The 22,952-nt window shown below is 34.9% G+C and overlaps 1 protein-coding gene across 2 annotated transcripts in view; it reads right to left on the bottom strand.

Annotated features, from left to right (window-relative positions):
* COL21A1 (collagen type XXI alpha 1 chain) overlaps positions 1 to 22,952 on the bottom strand; it is a 66,015-nt gene that overhangs the window by 14,093 nt on the left and 28,970 nt on the right. For both annotated transcript variants that reach the window (XM_041410631.1, XM_041410632.1), the window contains 4 exons: positions 20,765 to 20,818; positions 5,298 to 5,342; positions 4,902 to 4,955; positions 680 to 733 (listed from right to left, as the gene is read on the bottom strand). In XM_041410631.1, coding sequence (XP_041266565.1) covers positions 680 to 733; positions 4,902 to 4,955; positions 5,298 to 5,342; positions 20,765 to 20,818 — 207 coding nt within the window. The remainder of the gene's footprint in view (positions 1 to 679; positions 734 to 4,901; positions 4,956 to 5,297; positions 5,343 to 20,764; positions 20,819 to 22,952) is intronic.

Raw genomic sequence — 22,952 nt, 5'->3', positions numbered from 1 at the left:
AATAAATGAATATATATATTTGGATGTAGAATAATGTAGGGTGGAAAGGGATCTAAATGTAAATGCAAGGTTAGGGAAATGGATTCTGTATTCCTAAATATTCTCTAGGACATACAATTCAATACTTACTTACAATTTAATCCAAAACTCCTTTTGGATTAAATTAAAAAGTTACACAAACCAATCTGAATTTGCAGTATTTTTTCTTTAGCTTTTGAGAACACTGGTAAAATTAGTTCTTGCTGTAGCTGCAGTGCAATCAATAAAGTTACATCTGAAATAAGTTTGGCTCCTTGGGTGGAAGAAACTGCACATAACATTACTGAACACAATTAAAATATAAATAAATGTAACATGGGAAAGTTCAGATGTATATTGAGAATTATCTGGTTTCCAGCACTACAGAATATTTTCCAGGACTGTAAAGCTGAAACAAAGTCTCATGACCCTTTCCACAACTGTTAAAACCTCACAGGGTGACAGGCGCCACTTACTGAGTTATACTAACCTCTCTTGTGACTGAACTATCATAAAAGGTAACACAGGGAAAATCATACAGCTGCTCACCAATATTCAATACACCAAAAAATGAGCTGCAAAATCCTGGCATTGTCAGATCAAATTTGCATACAAAGCAGTCGTTTATCAAGGTCACAAGCAAATTGAGTTAACCACTTACCTTAGGCCCAGGAGCTCCAGGTAGACCAAGTGAACCTTCTGGTCCCATCAAACCCTATTTATTTATGAAAAAGACAGAGACATTTCTGTATTAAAACAGAGGAATAATGAGCTTGGTATTGTATTAGTAGCATCATTATTCTATTTCTTTAGTGAATTAAAGAGTAAATACGTCGTCTTTTATCTTATTGTTATATAGGCTCTAGTTTTGATACAGTACAGTGGCTTATTTAGACTTTCTACGGTCTAAATTACTAGAGTAGACCTTTAATGAAGGGCTACTGTGCAATATAAAAAAATCATACAGGGGAAATGAACAGTGCTGTCATGGAATACTCCTGAGTGAAAAATTCTTCAACTCAAGACCCAGTCTGTAATGCATCCTTAGTTATAACTGAAAGTGACACAAAACTTTCTTAGGTTCTGTTTAAGGTTTCCAAAACCAACAGAAGTATTTGTGGCATTTCATAATTCTCTTTCTCCTTTCTGACTGTGTGTCCCTCAAAGGTTGCCATAACTTGACCCATTGTGCAAATTTTGTGGAGATTTATCAGGAGCAGCTAACTTTTGGGGCCACACCTTTGTATCTTCTGCAAAATCTTCAAAGTTAAACTACTCATTCAAGACCCCAATAGCTTCTGCTATTTCAGATCACGACGCTTTAGCACATGTACAAAACCAATACAACCTCTTGGACTCCACAAATGGAATCATATTCATAAAGGGATGTTTAGCTGCATGTTCCCTACCTAAAATAAGAGCTAAAGAGTATTAAATCATCAAAGGGCTGACTTCCTTAATTTCTGTTTAAAGCTAGTCTCAAGTCTACCTTAGAAAAGAAATGCTTCTTTGAAATCATACTTTCCAGGGAGGAATTCCCATTAATCACATTTTCCACATCTGGTGTTAACAATTCTCTTTTTCACCAGTTCATGTCACTTCACTTTTAGTCTAGAACTTCATGCATCAATAAAATCAATATATTATTATTGTTTTACTTGGACTTGCTTAAATACTGTGAAATACAATCTGCAGTAAGAGCAGCATAAAATAAAAGCATAATTATACAGAAAGTCAAACAATTAAGTAAAGCCAGGAAATCTAACTTGTCAGAGATTAAATTTTATCAATTATTCCAACTGATAATATTTTTAAAATTCACTGTTACTGCTGTTATTTAATCTTCGTTTTCATATGAATAAAAACAATCACCTTCTGTTTAGTATTAAATGTCAGGAACAATTCACTCCCATGACATTATCTCAGACTTCTTTCAAAAGTCACTTGTAATCAAAAACAGATATAATTTCTCATACAGATAACAACTCTGCTTTGCAACAAAAAAATAAACTTTATTTTTTTAAATAACAGCTTTGCCAAAAAAAAAAAAAACTTTATTTTTTTAAAACTAAACTGAAACTTAAAGGGTGTCTTTGTTTCCACAATAGAAGAGAAAATTCAGAATACCTAAAGCAAGAAGCAATTCTCTATAGCTATTGTTTTCAGAATTTCATCATTTTGCTGGTATTTCACCTGTGCTTTACCACTAACCAAAGATTAATACAAATTAACCACAGATTAATTCATGTTTCTTGCCTGCTTTATGATAAGAAAATATTGGTCACCAAAACTTTCCATCAATAAATATAGCAACTTATTCTTTAGGCCATAGACACTCTACCACCACACTAGATCATTTCTAGTGAAATCCACATCAGTCTTTGGGTTACAGAAGTGGCATATGCTCACCAAAAATGTCCTTCACTTATTTTATCTTATACAAAGCAGAAATACTATAGGTACAGAATAGCTTATTTAAAAAAAAGAAATAAATCAGCTATGTATCCACATTGACCTGCAAACACACACCAGAGAAGGCAAATGAGAAAATACATTTAGTATAATTAAAGGTCAAGAATACATCTGCAGGAAAAGGGGAAATAAAGTCCATTTTTCTTGGTTTCCTTTTTCACACTTTGATTACTAGGCCATATTTGACTTGTTTTGTTAAAAAATTACATGGAGACTACTAAATGAAATCAGCATGCTGCAAGAAGGAAACTTTCAGATGCAATACAGGAAAAGCTTGTGAAAATAATCTGAAAACTATAAAAAATTAGAAGAGAAGAGAATGTCCTGAATGAAAATGTAGAACAATTTGAGGACATAAAATATAGCATTATTGTCCTATTTTGCAGAGCTGACATTATATGCCAGGTAAATTAATAAATTGCTGGTGTTGGCAATGCAATAGGGATAGTCATTACTGAAGAAGAACTTGTTACTGAGAAGCTTTCCCAAGCTATTAATAGACCATCCACAAGCTTTCCATCTGTGTTTTCTGGAACAAACATATTTAGTGTGACTAATACAAGGAAAATCCCACTATCTTTTCTGGTTTAAATTCCCTAATGCCATATAATATATTCAGATATTCCATGCATCAATCTCCTAGTTAATTTATCAGGTGACAGGAAAGAGAAATAAATTATTTTCAAGTGTACCATGAACCAGATGTTATTTATCTAAATAAAATTTGAAGAAAATATGGTAGGTGGGTTAAATAAATATGAGCACTTTGGAATCCCACAAGGCTTTATTGGAGTTGATGATATAGCCTTCCTTCTGGCATTTTGCTCAACTTTGCTCAGAAAGAAATGGAGAAAGAAATTCCAGTAACAGGCAATAAAAATATTTAGGAGGCACAGGTGAGAGAACAAAATGTTCATGTGTTAACTAAGAGGAGGGACATTTAAATTTCCAGTTCAGGCAGTGTTTCATCCAAATTTGATCTGAGCAACTGCAATAACTGATTGCCAAGGAGATCTATTTTTTCCAGAGATCTTTAGGAGGTAGATGGAAAAGTCCTCAAGGTTCATGAAAAGAAAATTAACCAGTGTACTCTATTTAAAAATGCTTTCTGACAGCTGTAATGTAGTGATTGTGCCTGTTGTAGTCAGGATAGGAAGAGATGCTGTTTGGGGGTAAGTGTATACTGTGTAGGAAATTCAAAATGTATTGGATGACAGAGTAGCCCAGAATTTTTAAAATTTCAAACTAATTTCAGTTTCTGTCTCCAACAAAAACTATATCAGTTTTAATTGAGAGAAGAGGAAGAGAAGAGAAGAGAAGAGAAGAGAAGAGAAGAGAAGAGAAGAGAAGAGAAGACATACCATGAGGAACACTCCGGCACACCAGTATATAAATGATGCTTAGGTCAGTAGTTACTTTCATACCCAGATGGCTGATTTGGTGTGCTGTGACATGGAATTACACAGGACTGCACATACCAAGGTGGTCAAACATACATGTTAGTGACATCCATCGAAACAAGGATTCTCTTCAGAACAGGGAACACTGCAGTGGGATGTAAGCCCAAGTAATTTTGGTTTCAGGTCTGACCTTACACACTCTAGAAGATGGTAATCTCAGCTAGGATGTTAAAGAGATTCATTAAGAAAGACAGAGGATTAAAAGGTCCACACTGACATCCTTGGCATCCTCGTCCTTCAAGATTCCTGTAATCTAACCAAGTGAGGCACAAGCCACCACAACACCCCTGCAGTCACTGAAAGTGGGAAAGAATGGTCCCTGAAAAGATTATTCCTGTCATGAAAGGAAAGGTAGGTACTAAGATGGTTTCAACAGTATGACAGTACTTATGATTGAGAAATGAATATCAAGGCCCTTTTAGAGAACCACTGAGTATTCTGTATTTGTCCTTGAAGACAATATTTACTACTTCTACTTTTAACACTACAAAGGGACATCAGAACCCCCTTTGTCTACCAAAATGGATGAAATCCAGCCTGACAACTGTATGTCAAGGAGAAGTTCACTGATGAAGATTTTCATAGGAAAAACGATGGGAGAGATAAATTGTGAGACGACAAGTTATTAAACTGAAAAATACAATCTCTTAACAGCTATCAGAATCCAAGACCCTATAAAAAATATAAACTCACCTCTTGTCAAAATATTCAGAAACTTAAAGTAATGGCAAGGGTAACAAAGAGAAAGTCAGTTCACAGCTTTCAGCTAGCATTTCCAAGCTGCAAATACATCATTGAGCTAAAAACTTACATTTACCACAGCCTTGTCTTTCCAACCTGAAAATGCTAGTTTGCTCCTGTATTTGCCATTGCATGTTTGTTTATGACAAACATAGAATGGCAACACCACAGTTACTTGTTCATAATAACACTCATAATTTTGAGACTTACAGTATCTCCTGGTGACCCTTTTGCTCCTGGTTGACCTGGCGGTCCAATTTCACCCTGTATTTTTCACATAAAGAGAAAAATAATGTATGTATACTTAATATTTTTAATATATTCTTTAACTATGCAGATTTAACTAGTTTAGATTGCTTCTCAATGTATTAGGAAATTAGCATGGTTCCTTTTAAACTATTAATTCCTTCTGGAGTAGTTGAAGTAAAACCAAGTAAGAGATTTTTAAACATGTCACAGCATTTTTAAACATGTCTCCATTCTTTTGCAGCATGATTTGATGTTATAAATCCCCACTATGAAAACTCTGCTCTAAGCCTGAACCCTTAGTTTGGAATGGGTATATATAGTATAGGTTTTAACTGTGCTTTGAACAGCTAATAGTACCTTTTGTCCTTTTGCTCCTTGATTTCCAGGAATTCCAGGAATTCCCTGAGAAGGAAAAAGAAAACCTTTTCAATATAGGGAATAATTTCACCAGAAATTGATTAGCATTTGCCTGAATGACTTGGGTTCAAAAGATGGGCAGGGACAAATAAAAAACAGAACATAACAAAACAAAATGAAACAAACAACCACAAAAATACAAAAACAAAACAAAACAAAAAAAAAAACTCAATAACAACAAAATCCCTCAAAGCATCAAAAGCATCAAAAGCACATAGGAGAAAGAGCTTCAGCTGGAAACATGCAGACTACTCTAGAGATACAGTGAAACACTAACACTGTTGAACTGTTCCCCACTGCTTTTGTTGCAGTAGTCCATGTCTACTGCTCAGCAGGCTCAAGCCTGCTCTTGCTTGCCCCAAAACCCTGACTGGCACATGGAAAGGAACCACTTTACATTATCCATAAGATTTCCCACATAAGTTAAAGCAAAAGCCCTGGTCAACAGGACCATCAGCATAACAGATGATATTATCTAAAATACAGTGACTATAAAGAGACAGATACACTTTTACTTGATGCCTACTGGCTTCCACCTTCATAAATACCTGAAGATCTCTGCCAATTCCTCAGCATCATTGCTCATTCAGCTCTACAGTATATCTCACCTTCTTCTAACAGTGATCATTTAATTGAACATGATTCAGGTTAAAACAGACCTCTGTATATGTTTAACGCAGAAGTCTACATTCAGTTAGTCTGATTTTTTGACTCAGGTAAAAGCTATTCAAATTTTTTGGACAGACAATGTTCATACTTGTACCATAACTAATCTGCAGCAAGAATTTGGCTTACAGATTTTATATTTTAATCTAATATTGAAAATAACACGTTGCAGTGAAGACAAGATGACTGTTCTAGACACCAGTGAAACAACCGCATTCTATGGGAAAACACAACATGAATGTAACAGCCATAACCTAATAGTTTCCATATGAATTACATCTGTGCAAAAGACAGTCCCACTGTTTTGCAGTTTACACCCACTTTTAGTAAATAATGAGCCCGTGAAGTAGAAACAGTTCATTGGTCAATGGCATATGAGTTAACAATTACATCCTCAGCATTTTACAGACCATCAAAAATGTGATGTACCTATCATTAAAGGAAGAAATTAAATAATGCAATAAAAATAACTTGAAAATAATGCCTCATACTGAGACTTCCACTCACATAACACATTATGTTACATAACTCTTCTTAACTTTTGTGCAAAACTTTATTAGATCTTTTGCACAAATAAAGAGAGGGAAAATCGGGCATGTTTGTCACCATGTTTAGGAATTTCCAGACCAATTTCTGAGTGAGTTCTGTGAGTTCTGAATTATTTAATATAATATTTAATAATGTAGGGGGGGTTTTTCTGTAGCTGTAAAATATTAATCCAAAATATGAATGTCTGTACCTGTAATATAAACCAGGATTTAATATATGCTGAAAAACATCCTACTAGGTAGCAACCTTCTTGTCCTGAAGGTACCAGAGACTTCCAGTTACATTTCTATGCAGTTTGCAGGGCTCAGAGAAGACAGTTCCACACACTCAACACTTCATCCAACACATCCAACACAACAAACAATTTACCATGACATGAGCATGCCCAGAAGAAACACAATGTCCTGCTGAGCTGTGTTGATCCTTCTTGGTTAAAATAAATTGCTGGTACGCAACATTTAATTTTATATCAATGACAAAGAAAGATGAAACTCCAAGAACAACAATTGTAAAATTAAGTCATATTTCATTTCCTTTCTTTCCCCCCCTTTTTTTCCCCCTTTCTGACTGATTCTGAACTACTGAGCTATGTGGAAATTAGAGCCTTAAATCAGTGAGAGTTGGTCTAAACCCTTAAAATTCTCTTATGGTTCATTAACATTCACGCAGCTAAGAATGAATATATCACTTATGCTGATGTGATTTCCAGACTACATGGTGTGGAGATTTTCAGCTACTCTCCACATGTAGACTGGCATAAAAGGACAATGAAGTGGCTAATTTGGTCATAAAGAATGAGTATTTCCCACAAGATATTTTTCTGTATAGCTTCTATGGTTAAGTAATTACAAGACTAATTTCTGTAGGATCAGGTCCAAAATACCTAAAAAATTAGAACTGGTTGTATTGTGATTATCTCTCCCAATCTATAACTTCCATGTACATGGATAATCTCTGATTATGCCAATTAGAATTATTTGCACTTTCTCAGAAGACAAGGTTAAAAGGTAGTTTAGATAGCAAGAGTTTCTTACCTAATTTCTAAGTCAAAAGCTTTGGAAATGTGTCTTGTTCCCAAACAGAGATTTTATTCACAATACAAATCCTTAGAATCTGACCTTTTTTTTTTTTTTTTTTTTTTTTTTTTTTTTTTTTGTTCCATAGACATTTTGAATAGGAAGTTATATTTAATAAGATGACATAACACTAACTAAGCTGTCAAAGAAACCTTACTTTAATTATTAAAAATACATTCTAAGTTTAAAATACGGGGAAAAACAATAGTTTTACTCCATTTGTAAGATTGTAAAATTTTCTTTTTTGAAGACTATATAGCAACTAAAATTATCACAAATGCCTGTGTTTAATCAAAACTTAATATGAAACACATTCATCATGCAATTTTTCCGCCACTAAGGGAAAAACAATGTCTGGAACTGCTACAAATGGGAAAACTGCCACCCACTGGGAGTAATAGAATCAATGCTGTGGAATAGTTCATGATTCACTGGCCTATAGAAAAAATCCCTGCCTTTGGGAATGTCCTTTGCAAAGCTATCGAGCACATTTTGTTCATATAAAATATGAAAAGGAGTTGTAATTCCAAAGTTTCTTTTTCCTTGCCGTTCCAGAAAATGCTTGTTAAATGGTTTGTATATATCACAGTTATAATATCAATATATATCAATATATATCAATATCAATATAATATCAATATATATGCAGTTATAATATCAATAGAAAGTAGCATTGCATTTCTAGCCAGAATATCTAAAAATCAAACCATCAAACTGTGCTTTACTTATTTCTGTCTTTGTGTGAGTTGGGGAATTTCTATACTTTGAATCAGTTAATTTTTTCCCCTTTTTCTTTTACATCAAACTTCATGAAAGGTTTATTCAGTATTTCTTCGTATTTAAAAATTAAGTTAATCGCAAGTACTGCCTCAGTTCTTTCAGCATCATCAATCTGACCTCAATTACCTTCACTTCATTCCAATGCCTTCCTCCTTTATTTGAAATTTTCCCTTAAATGGGAAGTCTTCCCTTACTCCATAAAGGCCTGTAGTATTAATCATTATTTTAGCCTTTATCAGCAAGTGCTGTAATCACATGAAATGTAAAGCCAGCAAGATAGTCTAGCAAATCTAATTCTTTGGTTTAAAGTCGTGTTTATTCTAAAAATTCTCAACTGCAGTTTTATCACACACAGCTGAGTTTGTGCCTAAAAACTAATGTCATTGTGCACCTGTCTGGCAGCTAACTGAGATTTTGGGAGACTGGGTAAGGACTGCTGTCCTTATTCTTTATTCAGCCTCTGTTGCTTGTTTAATCATTTGTCTTCTACCCTGTCTCACCTATGTGTACCTAGAAGCCTGTCAGCTTCCTAAGGCCTGGTTAGGCCTGGGGAGGCTTTGCAGTGTAACCCCAGGACCTACACTGACACTTGAATGCCATGTAGATAATTGAAATAATCTCTAGTGTCACTGATGGTGCTGTGGGATAGCAGATCTACCCTTTGAAAAAGATGTCACCCTGCTCTAACAACTGTGTTGTGCCTGCCAGATACTGCAGCTGTCCTCGTACAACTCCAATGGCTCTTGGTGGCCATGGCCAGGCAGCCAAATCCCACACACCTCCATATCTACTTCTGTCTCAGTATCACACTGCCAAATGAAGCTCAGCTCAGTATGCAACCAAATCCCTGGATGCAGTCTTCCTCAGCTGCAGCCTGCACAGCTGGGACTTCACAACACCCAAAAGCATTAATTTGTTTCTGTTGTGATGATGAACCTCAATTATGACAGTTATAAAATTCTGTGCAAATATTATATTTTATTCTGGTTTCAACAATTGAAATAAATCTTCCATTCTTTGATAATATTTGGCAGATAGAATGGATTTAACTGTAATAGAATGGAACTCTAAGAACTGAACTGTAAGAGGAAAATGTTTTCACAATCCCTGGAAAAATTTTCCTGTAGTTTTCATTAATCATGAGGTGTCTATTTTTGTTTGGGATTATATTAAACAGATGGACTTTCTTACATGCAGCCCCACAAAAAAAATCCTTTAAGGAAATTGCCTGGGGCCTCATATACAGTTTAACTAAATGTAAGCATTTTTACTTAAGACACAAGCTACATTTCTCAAAGTATTTCCTGCTTTTTGGAGGTAGTTACCAGGATTATTTGCATCCCCCTCACAGTTAATTTTATGCTTGCAAACAGCAGAAGAAACCATGCAGAAGACCTTTTCTAAGAACAAAACAAAACCTATTTTAGTCTTAAAATGAGTATATATTAACTCATTTTTATTCCTTATTTTCTGCTGCTGTCTTTAATATTCCCCATTTCTTCAGTGCCTGGTAGGAGAGGATACCTTGTTATTGAAAGTAGGAACTTGTAGGCTATAAGTAATATATCCATAATCATAAAACTTTATCTCCTCTCTGGAAGATGTGAAATCATAGAGTATTTCCAAAAGCTATTTTGTTATAAGCAAGCTGCTTTGCAGTCAATTCCCCAGGCAGATGTAGAGAACTTTAGTATAATTGTCTTTATTATCTTATTTTCTTCTGATAAAAAGACGTTTTTTCTAACATATATGAGTTCTCTGATTTATGTTTCAATCAAATGGTTCCTTCCCCTCTGAAAAATCTGCAATTCTGAGATGACACTAAAGGGTCTTACATAAATTACAGCAATAGAACAAGATAGCTATCTATCCAAATGTTCCCATGATCCCTCTAAACACCTGGGCAACTCAAGTCTTTATGTATTACTGGTCTTTATTTAAAAAAGCCTACATGATGATACATTGGAGATTTGCTGGAGACATGCAAAAAAGTACAAGTCAGCCTATAATTTGGATGAAAGTACAACAATCAAAACACTTTTTAAAGGATTATAGCAAATCCTTGATAATCCTAATAGAATGAAAGAGACAAACCAAATTTGGATAATGTATAAAACTGGAAAAGAAATTCAATGAAGCAGAATCTGCTACTACTGAGTAGTTGCAATTGATGAAAGGAAAAAAAAAAGGGCTACATACAAAGAAGCATTCCCATAGATATAATGATTATCCACCAGACCAGCACAGCAGCTTTAAATTAAGTTCAGGAAAGGAAAAAGCATTACCAAGATCTTTGCAGTTATAAGACCACAGTTTTCAAACACTTTTTTTTGGCAAATCGGCTATTAGCAATAAAACACACATGTTAAATGTGGAACAGAGTGACCCCTATTGCATTGCCAACACCACGGACCTTGGAAAACTGTAATCTGAAAGCTGGAAATACTAATAGAAAATGAAAACTATGTATATCTTGTCACAGGCTGAAACTGGTGTTACTCTTGTTTTTTGTAAAGAACCCTCAAAAGAGTATGAGCATCAGACTTGCCAAATCTCATGGATCCAAAGGTGGGCAGACAAAACTGAACTCCCAGCCCTGCAGGTGACACCATGATGCCCTCCCTCTGCCTATCATGCTAGCACCAGCCTTAGAGATTGTGATAACCAACATCCCATTTATCAGAAATCCTACAAACTTCTAAACACTGACAAACTGACCCACGTTTGACACTTAAACACTGATACTCAAGCAGTTACAAGCCTTCAAAAGGCTTTAAAATTTCTCCACCACTTAAATTATGGGGAAAAAATGTATGAGGGTCACAGCACTTGAGCACCTTACATAAGACAGGGAGGCTGAGGCCAGCAAAGCCTCCCCTAAAGGGTACTGACTGCTGCTGTGCTCCTTACACCCACCAGGTAACCAAAGAGTTCTGTCCTCACAGGTCAGAATGGTGCAGATGGACTGAGTTTTCAGCCACATCTCTTTCCCATAGTAAGGAACCACTCAGTTAAATTAGCAGTGAGTAAGTTTAACAATAAATCATGCTTTTTTTTTTCTTTTTTTAAAAAATATGGCAGATTCTGCAAAATTGGTCACAGAACTGAGCAGAAGAAAACAGTAAAATTGGGTTCCAAAAGGGATTGTAAAATTCCTACAGAATTGGTCCATTGTTGGCTATTAAGCAGGATAGGCCAGCCTACGTTTTTGGCTAAGAAAGTCCCAAAGCTCTGACAGAGAGAATCTGGCAGTAAATAACAGGTGAAAAAAAAAAAACATTTTCTATATGTTCCTATCCATTCCCAGAGAAAAAGTTCTGTGATAATTTCTTTAGTCCAAGTCTGCTTGGCAGCTGTTACCTGTTTAAGAAATAGCTAAGAAAAATTGGAACAAAGGCTAGTACAAAACCCTTCCAGAGCACAAAGAAAAAAAATCACACCTTGACTCACTCAGCAATCATAAAGGCTTAATTTAATTATTAAAACTAACTACTATATCAAAAATTAATTTGCACAATAAGAGGCAAAGGTTGCTTCGTAAAATGGTTTAACAATATTAGCAGAAATATTAGTTAAATCTTGCAAATGGATTTAAATTCACTCTTGTGGATCATGGTGTTTTGATTTGCTTTGTTTTGTTTCATTATGGATGAGAAGCCAGACTGTATTCTGAGAAGACTTTCCATAGCTTCAATTTAGAATAATTTTAGTATGGAAGGATTAAAAAAAATGAAACACTTACTGTGCCACATTTCCCCAAATTTTCTAGCACTCTATTTACTTGAGTGTTTGAGACTTGAGTATCAGCTTCTCAATTTCATGTTTAAAGCTGTTTGTGGACAGGAATTATGCAGTGCTAATGATCAAGGAGGTCACACAGAAGAAACACAAGCAACTACTTACTTTGAAAGCCCAAGTACTACTTGAACATAAAACTAACAAAGCAGCCGTGCTATGAGTTGTTTTTCTCTTGTGTATTTTCTGCAGGGATTCAATTAAAATAACTTTAATTAATCCAAATATCTAAACTCTCTAAGACAAAACAAAAATGACCCCTTCTATTTGAAACATATATTTAATGATGAGTTGAATGCAGATATCAGTTTCACTCCAGAAAAAAAATCATATCAAAGAAATAGACTAAGTATAGACTCATACTTGACTATATGAGGTGAAATGAAAACCATTCTGGGTAATTCTCAGAATGCAGGCTGTAGATTTGATGCCAGATACAGCACTTAGAGCTAGATACAGCTAGAGTGCTTTGAATCACCACCCTGACCACAGCTCTCAAGGAGGCTGTAACTCAGACTGTCTGAGGACTCAGGTAGAACAATTTTTTTTTTCTGGCTTCTCCCATGTTGAAGAAGAAGGATGACTAGCTGGAAAACTGGCTATACTGTCACTACTCTGTTGAAGCTGGATCAGAGGAAGTAAAGTCAATCATCCTTTTGGTAAACCTCTTTCTATTTGTGGTTAAGTAACTTACCATAAACATGTTGCAAAGCATAGAAAAGAACAGGAATGTGCAAATGAAATCAACTGAAATAATAAATGTTTATGTCTGCTACATTCTAACCCCGTGTCTTCCTCATTCATATTCTACTTTCCATGTTTGGTTTCTAGGTATAGCATTAGCTGGGGAAAGTTTCTGCTTGGTCTTCAGTCACTGGAAATTCTAGCAGATATTTACCTAAGTCATAAAATGTCAACAAGAAAATTTCATGGCAAGAATAAAAGGACATGTTGTTATTTTTAAAGATTAATCAGCACATGTGAAACAATGATTACTGGAAGTATAAACATCAACTTTCTGGGCACAAAGAGGTCAGATGCCAGCCCACTACACAACATATACCAGTCCAAACATCTTCTTCAAGCATTTCCTACTTCAGAAAAGCCTCTCTCAGCTGAATGAAATTAGCACACACGTTCAGGAATGCTCTAAATATTACTGACATCAGGTGGAACCAAAAGAATGCAAATGAGTCCTTCTTTAAATATCACATCAAAGGAAGTGAATGTTGAGCACTTCAGGTATATGTATTTGATTACATTGTACCATTTAACTTCCAAGATCTTTACTAGTTATTTTTAGCAGCTTGAAATAACCAGTTACAGGCGTGCACACACACACACATACATGTTATATTGCTTTAATTATTTAATTTAAGCCACATCAATAGCTCCACTTTTAACTGATACTTGAGAATAAAGAAATTTCTGATAAAGAACACAGGATCAATTTACAGTTGTGTGGATTTGTCCATTCAACTTTTCAAAATCTACATTTGATCAAGTCCAGTGACTCTTTAGAATGTCTTTTTCTCAGTCCAAGAAATAGTACATTAACTAATATACTTGAAATGTATCAGTACATCATTTGCTCAAAGCAACAAAAACAATTCCTCAGAAATGTTTTTGAATGATAATCAGTTGTAGTAAACTGACGTTTTCCCACTTAAAGCACATTGTCATATTCCATATCTATAATGTTAAAATGCCAAAAAAACAATTTCCATAGAAAAACCCACTGCAATATTAATATCAAGAAAATATAGTTTCTGGTACTGAGAAAAAAGGGAGTGATGTTATAGCACATGCATATCACAGTCTCTGCAACTTCCTAAATGCACAAGCATTTAAAAAGGAAACATTTATTCATATTTTTTGGGAATATTACCATGAAAGAGTATATTGGATGTGTAATGAATACATCCATACCACCAAAATGATTCACTCTTAGTTTCAAACCAGATCCCTAGACTCCCTCAAAGCCAAGCTGAAAACAGCTAAAGGCTCGTTACATATCATCATTCCCTCAGGGGGAAAAACACAGGTGGAACAACATGTGTCTTACTCTAGACAGAATATGCTCATGCCAAAGCACTTCATCTGGCAATTAAAGCTCACTTTCTAGTACAGATAACCAAGGTGAATAATATCGAGCTTAAAGTCTCTATGTGAAAATTTCCAAACATACCCCAAATTATTTCAATGCATAGAAGAAATTGGACTCTTCAAAAGAGCCTGTGGGTTTGTGTATAAATAGGTCTAGCTCATTGGAATCATTCATGGAATACAAATAAATCATCACTATCACTAATTTTTTTTTAGAAGTCAGTTACTGCACTCTTTAACAAAGCTGAACCTTCAAGTGCTCACTGCAGGACAATTCTTTCAGAATCACACTGTTTTAACACTTTTTCAGTTTATAAAATATTAACAAATTATTAAGAGATTTTAACAAAATGGTAAGCACCTGTTTATTAGAACACAGCTCATCAAGTCAGTGGAAAGATTTTAAATTGTTATAACACATTTGCTAGAGGTATTTCTCTTTTTATGTTCATAAAACATCAGCAGTAGGGGAGGAATGCTGGTGGCTAACCTCTATCAGCATATGAATTAGGAAAAAAAGTGCCAGGGTAGCCATAAAAAGGTCACTATAGCATACAAGCAGAAAACAGAGTACTCTGAGTACTATTTCCAACTACTTATAGCATATTCCATTCATGTCCACAATGGCTTTACAACTAGAGCTCCTTTCATATTTCCTTACAACTTTAAAGAATTTCCCTTTGTTAACACTGCATTTTTAAAACAGATTTAAATGTTAGTAGGGATGCCACCTCTTCTCTACATCATTTTCCCAAATTATCAAATTTAAAATGGCATTAGCTGAACAAAATATAAAAAAAAATACTTTCCCAACTCTCTGCCGACAAAAAAAGGAGAAAAAAGATATTATAATTATAGCAAATTAATATATTAATATAATTGCACTGTGTGAGGAAATAAATTTAAAAATTAGAAATCATGATGAACAGGCAGAAAGTGTGAATTAGTTGGGAGAGAACTGTTAGCTCTACAACTGAGAGAGCAGGCTTTATTCTCCAAGCTGCAATAGGTTAGTGGGTCCAAGTTTATTACAGCATTTATTGTGGCTCCAGTCCACGCTGAACTCAATGGGAATCTTTCCACTGATTTAATACACTTTGGATCAGCAGCTATGCTGTCATGTCTTGTATCACCTTTGTCAACTGGGAATAATAAAGTAACTCAGATTAGCCTGCCTGAAGTTCTAAAAGTCTTTTAGTTACCTGTTTCATTACAGAACTATTCTCATATTTATCTTCTTAACAGCAATTAACTCTCTTGTAACTATCGTATAGAATGAATTTAGTGAAAATAACTTGTCAGTCAGAATGAAGATAATCTAGGTTGGAAATAAAGTTTGCTCAAAATACATACAACTACATAAAAGTTATATTTGTCAGAAAAACCTGCATTCAGTCTAAAAAACATGTTTGGGCTTACAGCCAATTTGTTATGTAATTAACAAATGATTGCTGGGAGTGTTGTACAGTCAAAGCTGTCATCTCTCCTTTTCTCAAGTGAGAACAAAACTAACAACATCTGTAACGTAGCTCAAGCACTCAGAAAGTCATGAGCAAGACTCTGCCCTGTCTACCTCAACAATTTAGATATTAGAAGGAATAAAGAAACAATACCAAAAAGTGCATTCAACTAATCAAATCTACTTGTAAAGAAATAATGATGCATGGCACATGCCTACAAAAATCATCACCTTCAGCTGTTTATGAATTAAAAAAATCATCCCATCCAAATAATAACTTATTTTTCTTAATTTACAGGTAAAAGTCAGAAATTTCAAAAATAAATAGGTGTTCGAGATCCATAAAATTTGCAGAGAAAATGCTAGTCTTTACATCCCTCATGACTGTAATGTTGACACCTTTGAAAAGCAGGCCACCAAAGCTCAGGTCCTACTATCAAGGCATCTCAGATTAGTAGAAAAGCAAGAATATCAGATCAGAAATTTAAAATTTTGATAGACTCACACCAACCACTTTGCTGAGTAACCTGATCACTTTTCTCTTAAAAACTAACAGGAAATAATTTCTTCTTCATCGACTATTTACACAGAGAGTGCTATTTTATAGCAGGGCCTAATTTAAGATGATACAAAATCTGAAGGATTATTTAGTGCTCTATGGAATATTTCCACAAGTAATAAATTCACAACACATGATCTTTTGAGCACTGTAAATACAACAGGATCTTTATGCATTAACCTATGAAGAGATTAAAAGTAGACTAGGTGGATAAAAAAAAAAAGTAACACTTTCAGAAAGGAATTTTTTCACAAGGCCTACTGTGCAGATATACAATAGAGGTTTTAGGTTTGCTTTTATCCTAAGTACTTCATAACCCAGTATGTAAATGCAAATACAAGATACAAATGTTGAGTAAATGGCATCTTAGTACCTAAAACTGGTACAAATCAACATAACATCAACAACAGGAGCATCAAGAAAAATATTACATGACACAGAGAGGAAAATAATAGTAACAAAAAAGCCCCAAACTTTGTCTGCATACTACTATATTACTAAGTCAGGATTGTTCTTTCCTTTTTTCCTGTTTCTATCAATCTCAGCATAGCTATTAGATGCCATAGAATTGCATTAACTTTATATTTGCATTCCAAACATACAGGATATCTGGCTATACCAGTTTGTTTTCAGGATTTCTGCATTATGAAGACAATACAACTTCTGTTGTATCTTGTAGCGTATCTTGAACATGTTTCAAAAAGAATTCTGCTACCATTGCCTAGCATAAAACATACAATTTTTTTTCAGAGAATGCATTGATCTATATCTGCCATTCTTGATGCAGTTATGAAAGATCAACAGACAAACCAGGGGTACAGGTATAACAGTGGGAGTCAGGTCAGAAGCTGAAAGTCATGTTGATGTTGTGCTGCTATTGCTGGCACAAATGAGGCCACATCTGAGGTCTTTTGATGTGACCTAAATATTGAGACAAAACTCTACCATTTTAAGTGTTTGCAGATGTATTTCTGAAAAATATGAGTTCTGGAGAGTAAACATGAGCAGTTGCAAATGCTCAGACATATTACTTGTGGCAGGAGAGCATATGCTAGGCCTAGAAGAGTGCTATAAATGTCCTGCCAGCTTTACCCACAAGCACTCACTTCAGGGTTCCCATCTGCATAATTGCAAACACAAGGAGTTTCCACTGAAACCCAATTCTGAAAAACCTTACCTATGTTAAAAATGGCAGTCAGGCTGAAATTAAGCTCAAATAAATCTTTATTTATTCTATAGACATTTGGTCCCTAAAAACAATGTATTTATCAAACAGCCTGTCACCAGTAAGACAGATGACTAGCTACTGAACTACTTAAGTGACAGCATGGCCTGGTTTTGTCAACAGGAAAATAAGCTTGATTACTACCTTTACCAAATCCTAAATTATTCTGTCCATACTGTCACATGATATTCTACAGAGTGGGCAGAACTGGGATAGTCTGGTTAATTGAAGTTCCAAATAGTTATTGAGAGAAATCAAGCACATCTCTTGAAATTATTTATTTATCTTTACAACCTACTTTTTCTGTTTGTAACTTGGAGGATTAATAAGAGTAATAATATACCAGAATGTATTCTGTCCAAAAAATAACCACACATATCAATGGCTGGAGGCAAGGGGAGTTCAGTTCACCTGTGCCCTCCATTCTAGACAGTTGCTCCTTAGATGTCTCAACATGCATCCATTTCACAACCATGTTATTTTTATTTGCTAAAGCAAGAGTGATCATAAGATGACTATTTTTTAAATCATCAACTTAACACATTAAGCCATGTCTAACACTAATGTGGCTGAATGAAAGAAATAAAGACTGTCTGCATGTCTGTTTGTGTGGGTGGGGTATCCACACAATCTGCTGAGCTGTCCCAGGGCCACAGCTGCATGTGGCTGGTTAATGACATAAAGACATCCAGCTTCAACTGTATCATCCCAGGCTTGTCTTGTGCTTAGGCAGCCTATTTGGCTGTCCCAGCACAGATAAATCCCTCTCTTCCACACCGGTGCCCTAACTATAAGGGTGTCCCACCTGAGATGTTTACACTGAATTCCACAGAAGGGGAGCTGAGAGGAGGCACTTACACATTGTACTGTAAATACACAATGGGGGAACAACAGAAACAACACAAGCAATAGGTTGCACAAGACATCACTCACAGCACCTAAAATCCAGCTCACTTTCCAACAGGTGAAAGCCAATTATCCTAGGAGCCTGTATATCTCATTTAGCTTTTATTTTCCACAACCCAAACACACATTTTCACCTCAACATTTCTTCACTGAGCTGCAGAAATGCTGCTTTTTGGTCCTCCTCCAGGCTCTAAATAGATGGGAGCACTGTGTTGGTCATGCAGGATGGTGCTACATGAGCAACAGAGGCAGATGGGCAGGGGTGACTCAGTGTCTTACGTTCCCTAATGGTGACCTTAAGGCAATCTTGTGGTCAGCATGTAGCCTTTCTACTCTTCAGAACCTCCACTGATTATAAATGAAGGATAAAATAGAATTTAGCTTGCCCTATTAGGATTGTTTAAATTTTTTTGTAGCTGTTTATATTTTGGAATATATATATATATATTATATATTTGGAATATATATATTATATATATATTATATATTCTCCCTCTGTAGTATTTTGCGGTAATTTAAAAAGACTTCTTAGTACTTTTAATGTCTTAAATCTACCACTTCATTTCCCTTTAAAGCAAAATTATGGGACTTTAGTGATGGGTTTACATTACTGTTTAAAATGTTATATTGTAAATGTTATATTATAGATGTAATTTATATTTACTTTAAAGCAAAATACATTTCAGTAGTAGATACAGTTCATGCTTAACAAATGCCATCACACTAGAAAGCTGTTAAACTATTAAATATTTTGTTTTCTCTAGGTCAGAAATGCCCCTTCGCTTCCATTTCTTAGATTAATTGTTTTAAAAATCACAGTGACCAACTGACAATTCTTTTGTAAAAATGAAAAGAGACAAACCAAGGCAAGGGACAATAATAGAACTCACTTTTATCTCAACACATTTAAAGTGAACCAACTTACAATAAACCAAAATCCCTTCAGCTGTATTTTATGATATTTAATTAACATTCAGTCATTCTTACATATGGAGACACCACAGACGGTAAAAGGTTAAAACACCTCACAGTTATTTGGGGCAAAAAAAGAGGAAAAAATAAAGCCAAGGGAGGAATTATGTGCGTTTTTCACTTAAGCCAGACAAGTGGGAAGAAAGTCTCTTGGGCATGATTTCTCAATGTTTTGCAGTCTACTCAAAATGTCTGAGAAGGTTTTGGTGAATATATAAAAATGTAAATGAAAAAAATTTTTCTGCCAGAAGTGTTATTTCCAATTCCTCATTATCAAAACTTTCTATCACATTTCAGATCCTGTAACTCTGACTGCCTCCCATTACATTCAGTACCACAGAATTTCTGAGTGTATAAAGCTGTATCTCTTTATTTTACAACTCTAAATGTAATTCAGAAGGCAATTCATCTGTAAGGCAGTGCTCCACCAACTGAGCTGTGTTTACTGCTCTTGGCCGGCAGAAGCATTGCTGACGGTCTGATGACAGCTGGCTGTCTCTCAGCACTCAAAGCTCCTATCTTGGCTCATCTGCTTCAAGCAGCCTGCCGGCCTGGAAGGAAACAAGGAGGAACAAAGGAGGACAAGGAGGAAACAAGGAAGGACAAAGCCCGGCTATCAGATATTAAGGGGAAGTAAAATGAGCCGCCCAAATACCGGTAGAGGAACAATGTCTTTGGAAAGAAGCAAAGCAAAAATGAAGCAGCACAGTCCCCAGCGAAGCAAGAAGCACAGAGATGCAGATAATATGGTGTAAGAAGATGCAAGGAAGTAAAAGGCCAGTAAAACTGGGCAAACAAAAAGGCAGTAGTACATAGTGAAAAAAGAGACTTTAGAAGTGTGATTAACAAGTATTTGAAAGAAGATAGGCCATGTAGTAGAAATGAGAGTCAAATCCATACAGAATCTTTCCTCAAGTAAGTAATTATTAATATACCACAACATCAACAGGACAGAAGTCATGAGACAATTTCATACCATATATATATATATATATGTATGTATGTATATGTATATATATATCAGTATATACTACAGTGATATGGTGAAGAATCTCTTCTTTTAAGGCATCTCTGACTTTAAGGGCTTTTTATTTCTTTTAATTAAAACAAATTTAAAGATGAACAGCAGAAAATAAACAAGCTTTTTTTTTTTTTTTTTTTTTTAAATGGACATATCAACCAATTCAAATCAACATAAATTAAACGTGAAGTGTAATAGATATTAACTAAAAACTAAAAAAAATAAAATAAGACAAAACATAACAAAACCAACAAATCAGTACACAAGGATATGTCAGCAATTTAATCACTTACAGGCTCTCCTCGATGTCCTTCTAGGCCTGGAGATCCAGGCTGCCCAACTTCTCCCTTTCAAATAAAAAAAGTCTTAAGAAAACACCCTTACTTGCATAATAATTTTTTTTTAAAAATAGTAAACTATATTTTTAATCTAAGTAAAATTTCAAAGCAATACACATTGAGACGTCACCAAACAAACATCTCTTAACAGTTTAATACACATCAAGAAGTGTCATCAGTCCAATATTCCCTCGTGGTGTGTCTGACAGCTGTCAAACAGCTTGCAAAAAGGGATGAGAGAAAATTTTCTGTTCACTCAGAACAGCAATTTCTGGTAGAAAAAAATGCATAAAACAATAACAGACTGTTACTGTCTAATTGTTAGTATAAATAATAGTATGAAAAAATATTTCAAAGTACTTCAGAATACAGCAATACAAAAAAATGATCAAATATTTATCAAAGTATGTATGATACTCAAGTATTCTTAAAATCTGAATAATTCCAGAAATAAAAGCACATAAACAAGACAAAGATATTGGTATAGATGTAGATAGATAGATACACACACACATGTATAAAATAATCTGGCACTAATTAACTTAAAATTGTAAGAGCTGAACTTCAAGCAACTATGGGTAGCATCTGGATTTCCAGCCATGCTTTTTCCACATTCTTTCCCAAAATGAATATTGTAAAAAACCAGGAAAGCTCCAACAGAAATTTCCTTCAAAGACAGCCTGTTTTTTACTGTTCTGAATTTGATTACAGACCCAGAATGAAGCAATGTTTTATAGCAAGCAGATGTTGAAGTCAGGCTAGCAAAATGTTTGAATGAAAAATATGGATTCTATTAACTATTGTATTATAAAATTAATACAATCTAATGAGCACATCATATTTTTGGTACTACAATAAGGAAAATAGTCCAGAAATATGTCTTTCAGTTTAAATGTACACACATTCACACAATATACTGAATTCTCTGTATGTTGCTTACAAGCATAAAACATATGAAAGTACTCTCCAAATTCATGTTTTAGCAACACAATGCTTCACTCTAAATTGCCACCAGTGACAGTTAAAATTTTATATTAATATTAACTGTGACTATTATCTGTCCATGTTATCAAATACCAGAGAAGAAAAAAATCTAATATCTAATTTTTTTCCAATGTTCTGAAGTACCAGAGAAGAAATTTCTCCTCCAACTTAGCAATGATATCTGTGTATGTATGTGCATATATATACATATACACACATAGACACACACACATATATATATATATAAAAATAAGAGAGGATTCATTTGAAATAAATTCCTGGAGGTAACCAAGCTCATATCAAAGACAACAGAAATCTAGTCTGGACAAGTGATGGAGGATTGATTCAGCTGATGAGACACCAGGAGTTGAATTCCACTGCCCACACACAGACATTTGGTCATATTTGAGATACCCCATGGTATCTTGTCTACTCCTACTCCTGAAAGGCACTGGCTTTCTATAGGACTTAGATTTTTTAGCTCCCTGAGGATGTTTTGGACACTAATGCATTTCAAATGCACCGGGGGCTTTTTATGTGCACAACTAAATTGATACCTACGAGTCTGCTTTCTCTGAGCTGAACTACTCTCCAGACTCCACTGGCATTACCCTGGATCCACCTCACTGACAGCTGCCTGGAAGCTTTTAGGTTTCTCACAGGTCTTGTGTCATATAGCCCTGGTGCAGAAGATGTGACAGATATGCCAGCTGCATCCCCAACTCCACTAGACAAGCATGGTCACAAAACAGAAGATCCAGATCTCCAAGTACAGCAATATGAATTTAAAATCCAAAGTGCACTCAGATTTTTGCATTTTTGGACCTTGAAGTAACATTAATCTTGAACAGCCCTAGATAATTTCATTATTACTAAAAAAAACCTTATAGGAACAAAGCTGCTGTTGAAAAACTTCTTTACATCAATTCAATTGAGCATTTACATCACATATTATTCAAATCTTTTCCCTGTTGTCTTTTAACTGATACTACTGAAGTCTATGTTTTCACAAATTAGAACAGTGCAAGCAACAGCTTGTCAAGCAAGACATCCAGTAAGCTCACAAACTGCAATACATTATAGAAATACCAAATCCTGTTGCCTTTTTTACAGTAGACACATAGTTGACACAGTTGACTTGAAAAACTGTTCTGCATTA

Source organism: Onychostruthus taczanowskii, unplaced genomic scaffold, assembly GCF_017590055.1.
Source record: "Onychostruthus taczanowskii isolate IOZ18803 unplaced genomic scaffold, ASM1759005v1 scaffold33, whole genome shotgun sequence".
NCBI classification, from domain to species: Eukaryota; Metazoa; Chordata; class Aves; order Passeriformes; family Passeridae; genus Onychostruthus; species Onychostruthus taczanowskii.
The sequence above is the reverse complement of the archived record's forward strand: the minus strand, read 5'-3'. Positions and strand labels throughout refer to the sequence as shown.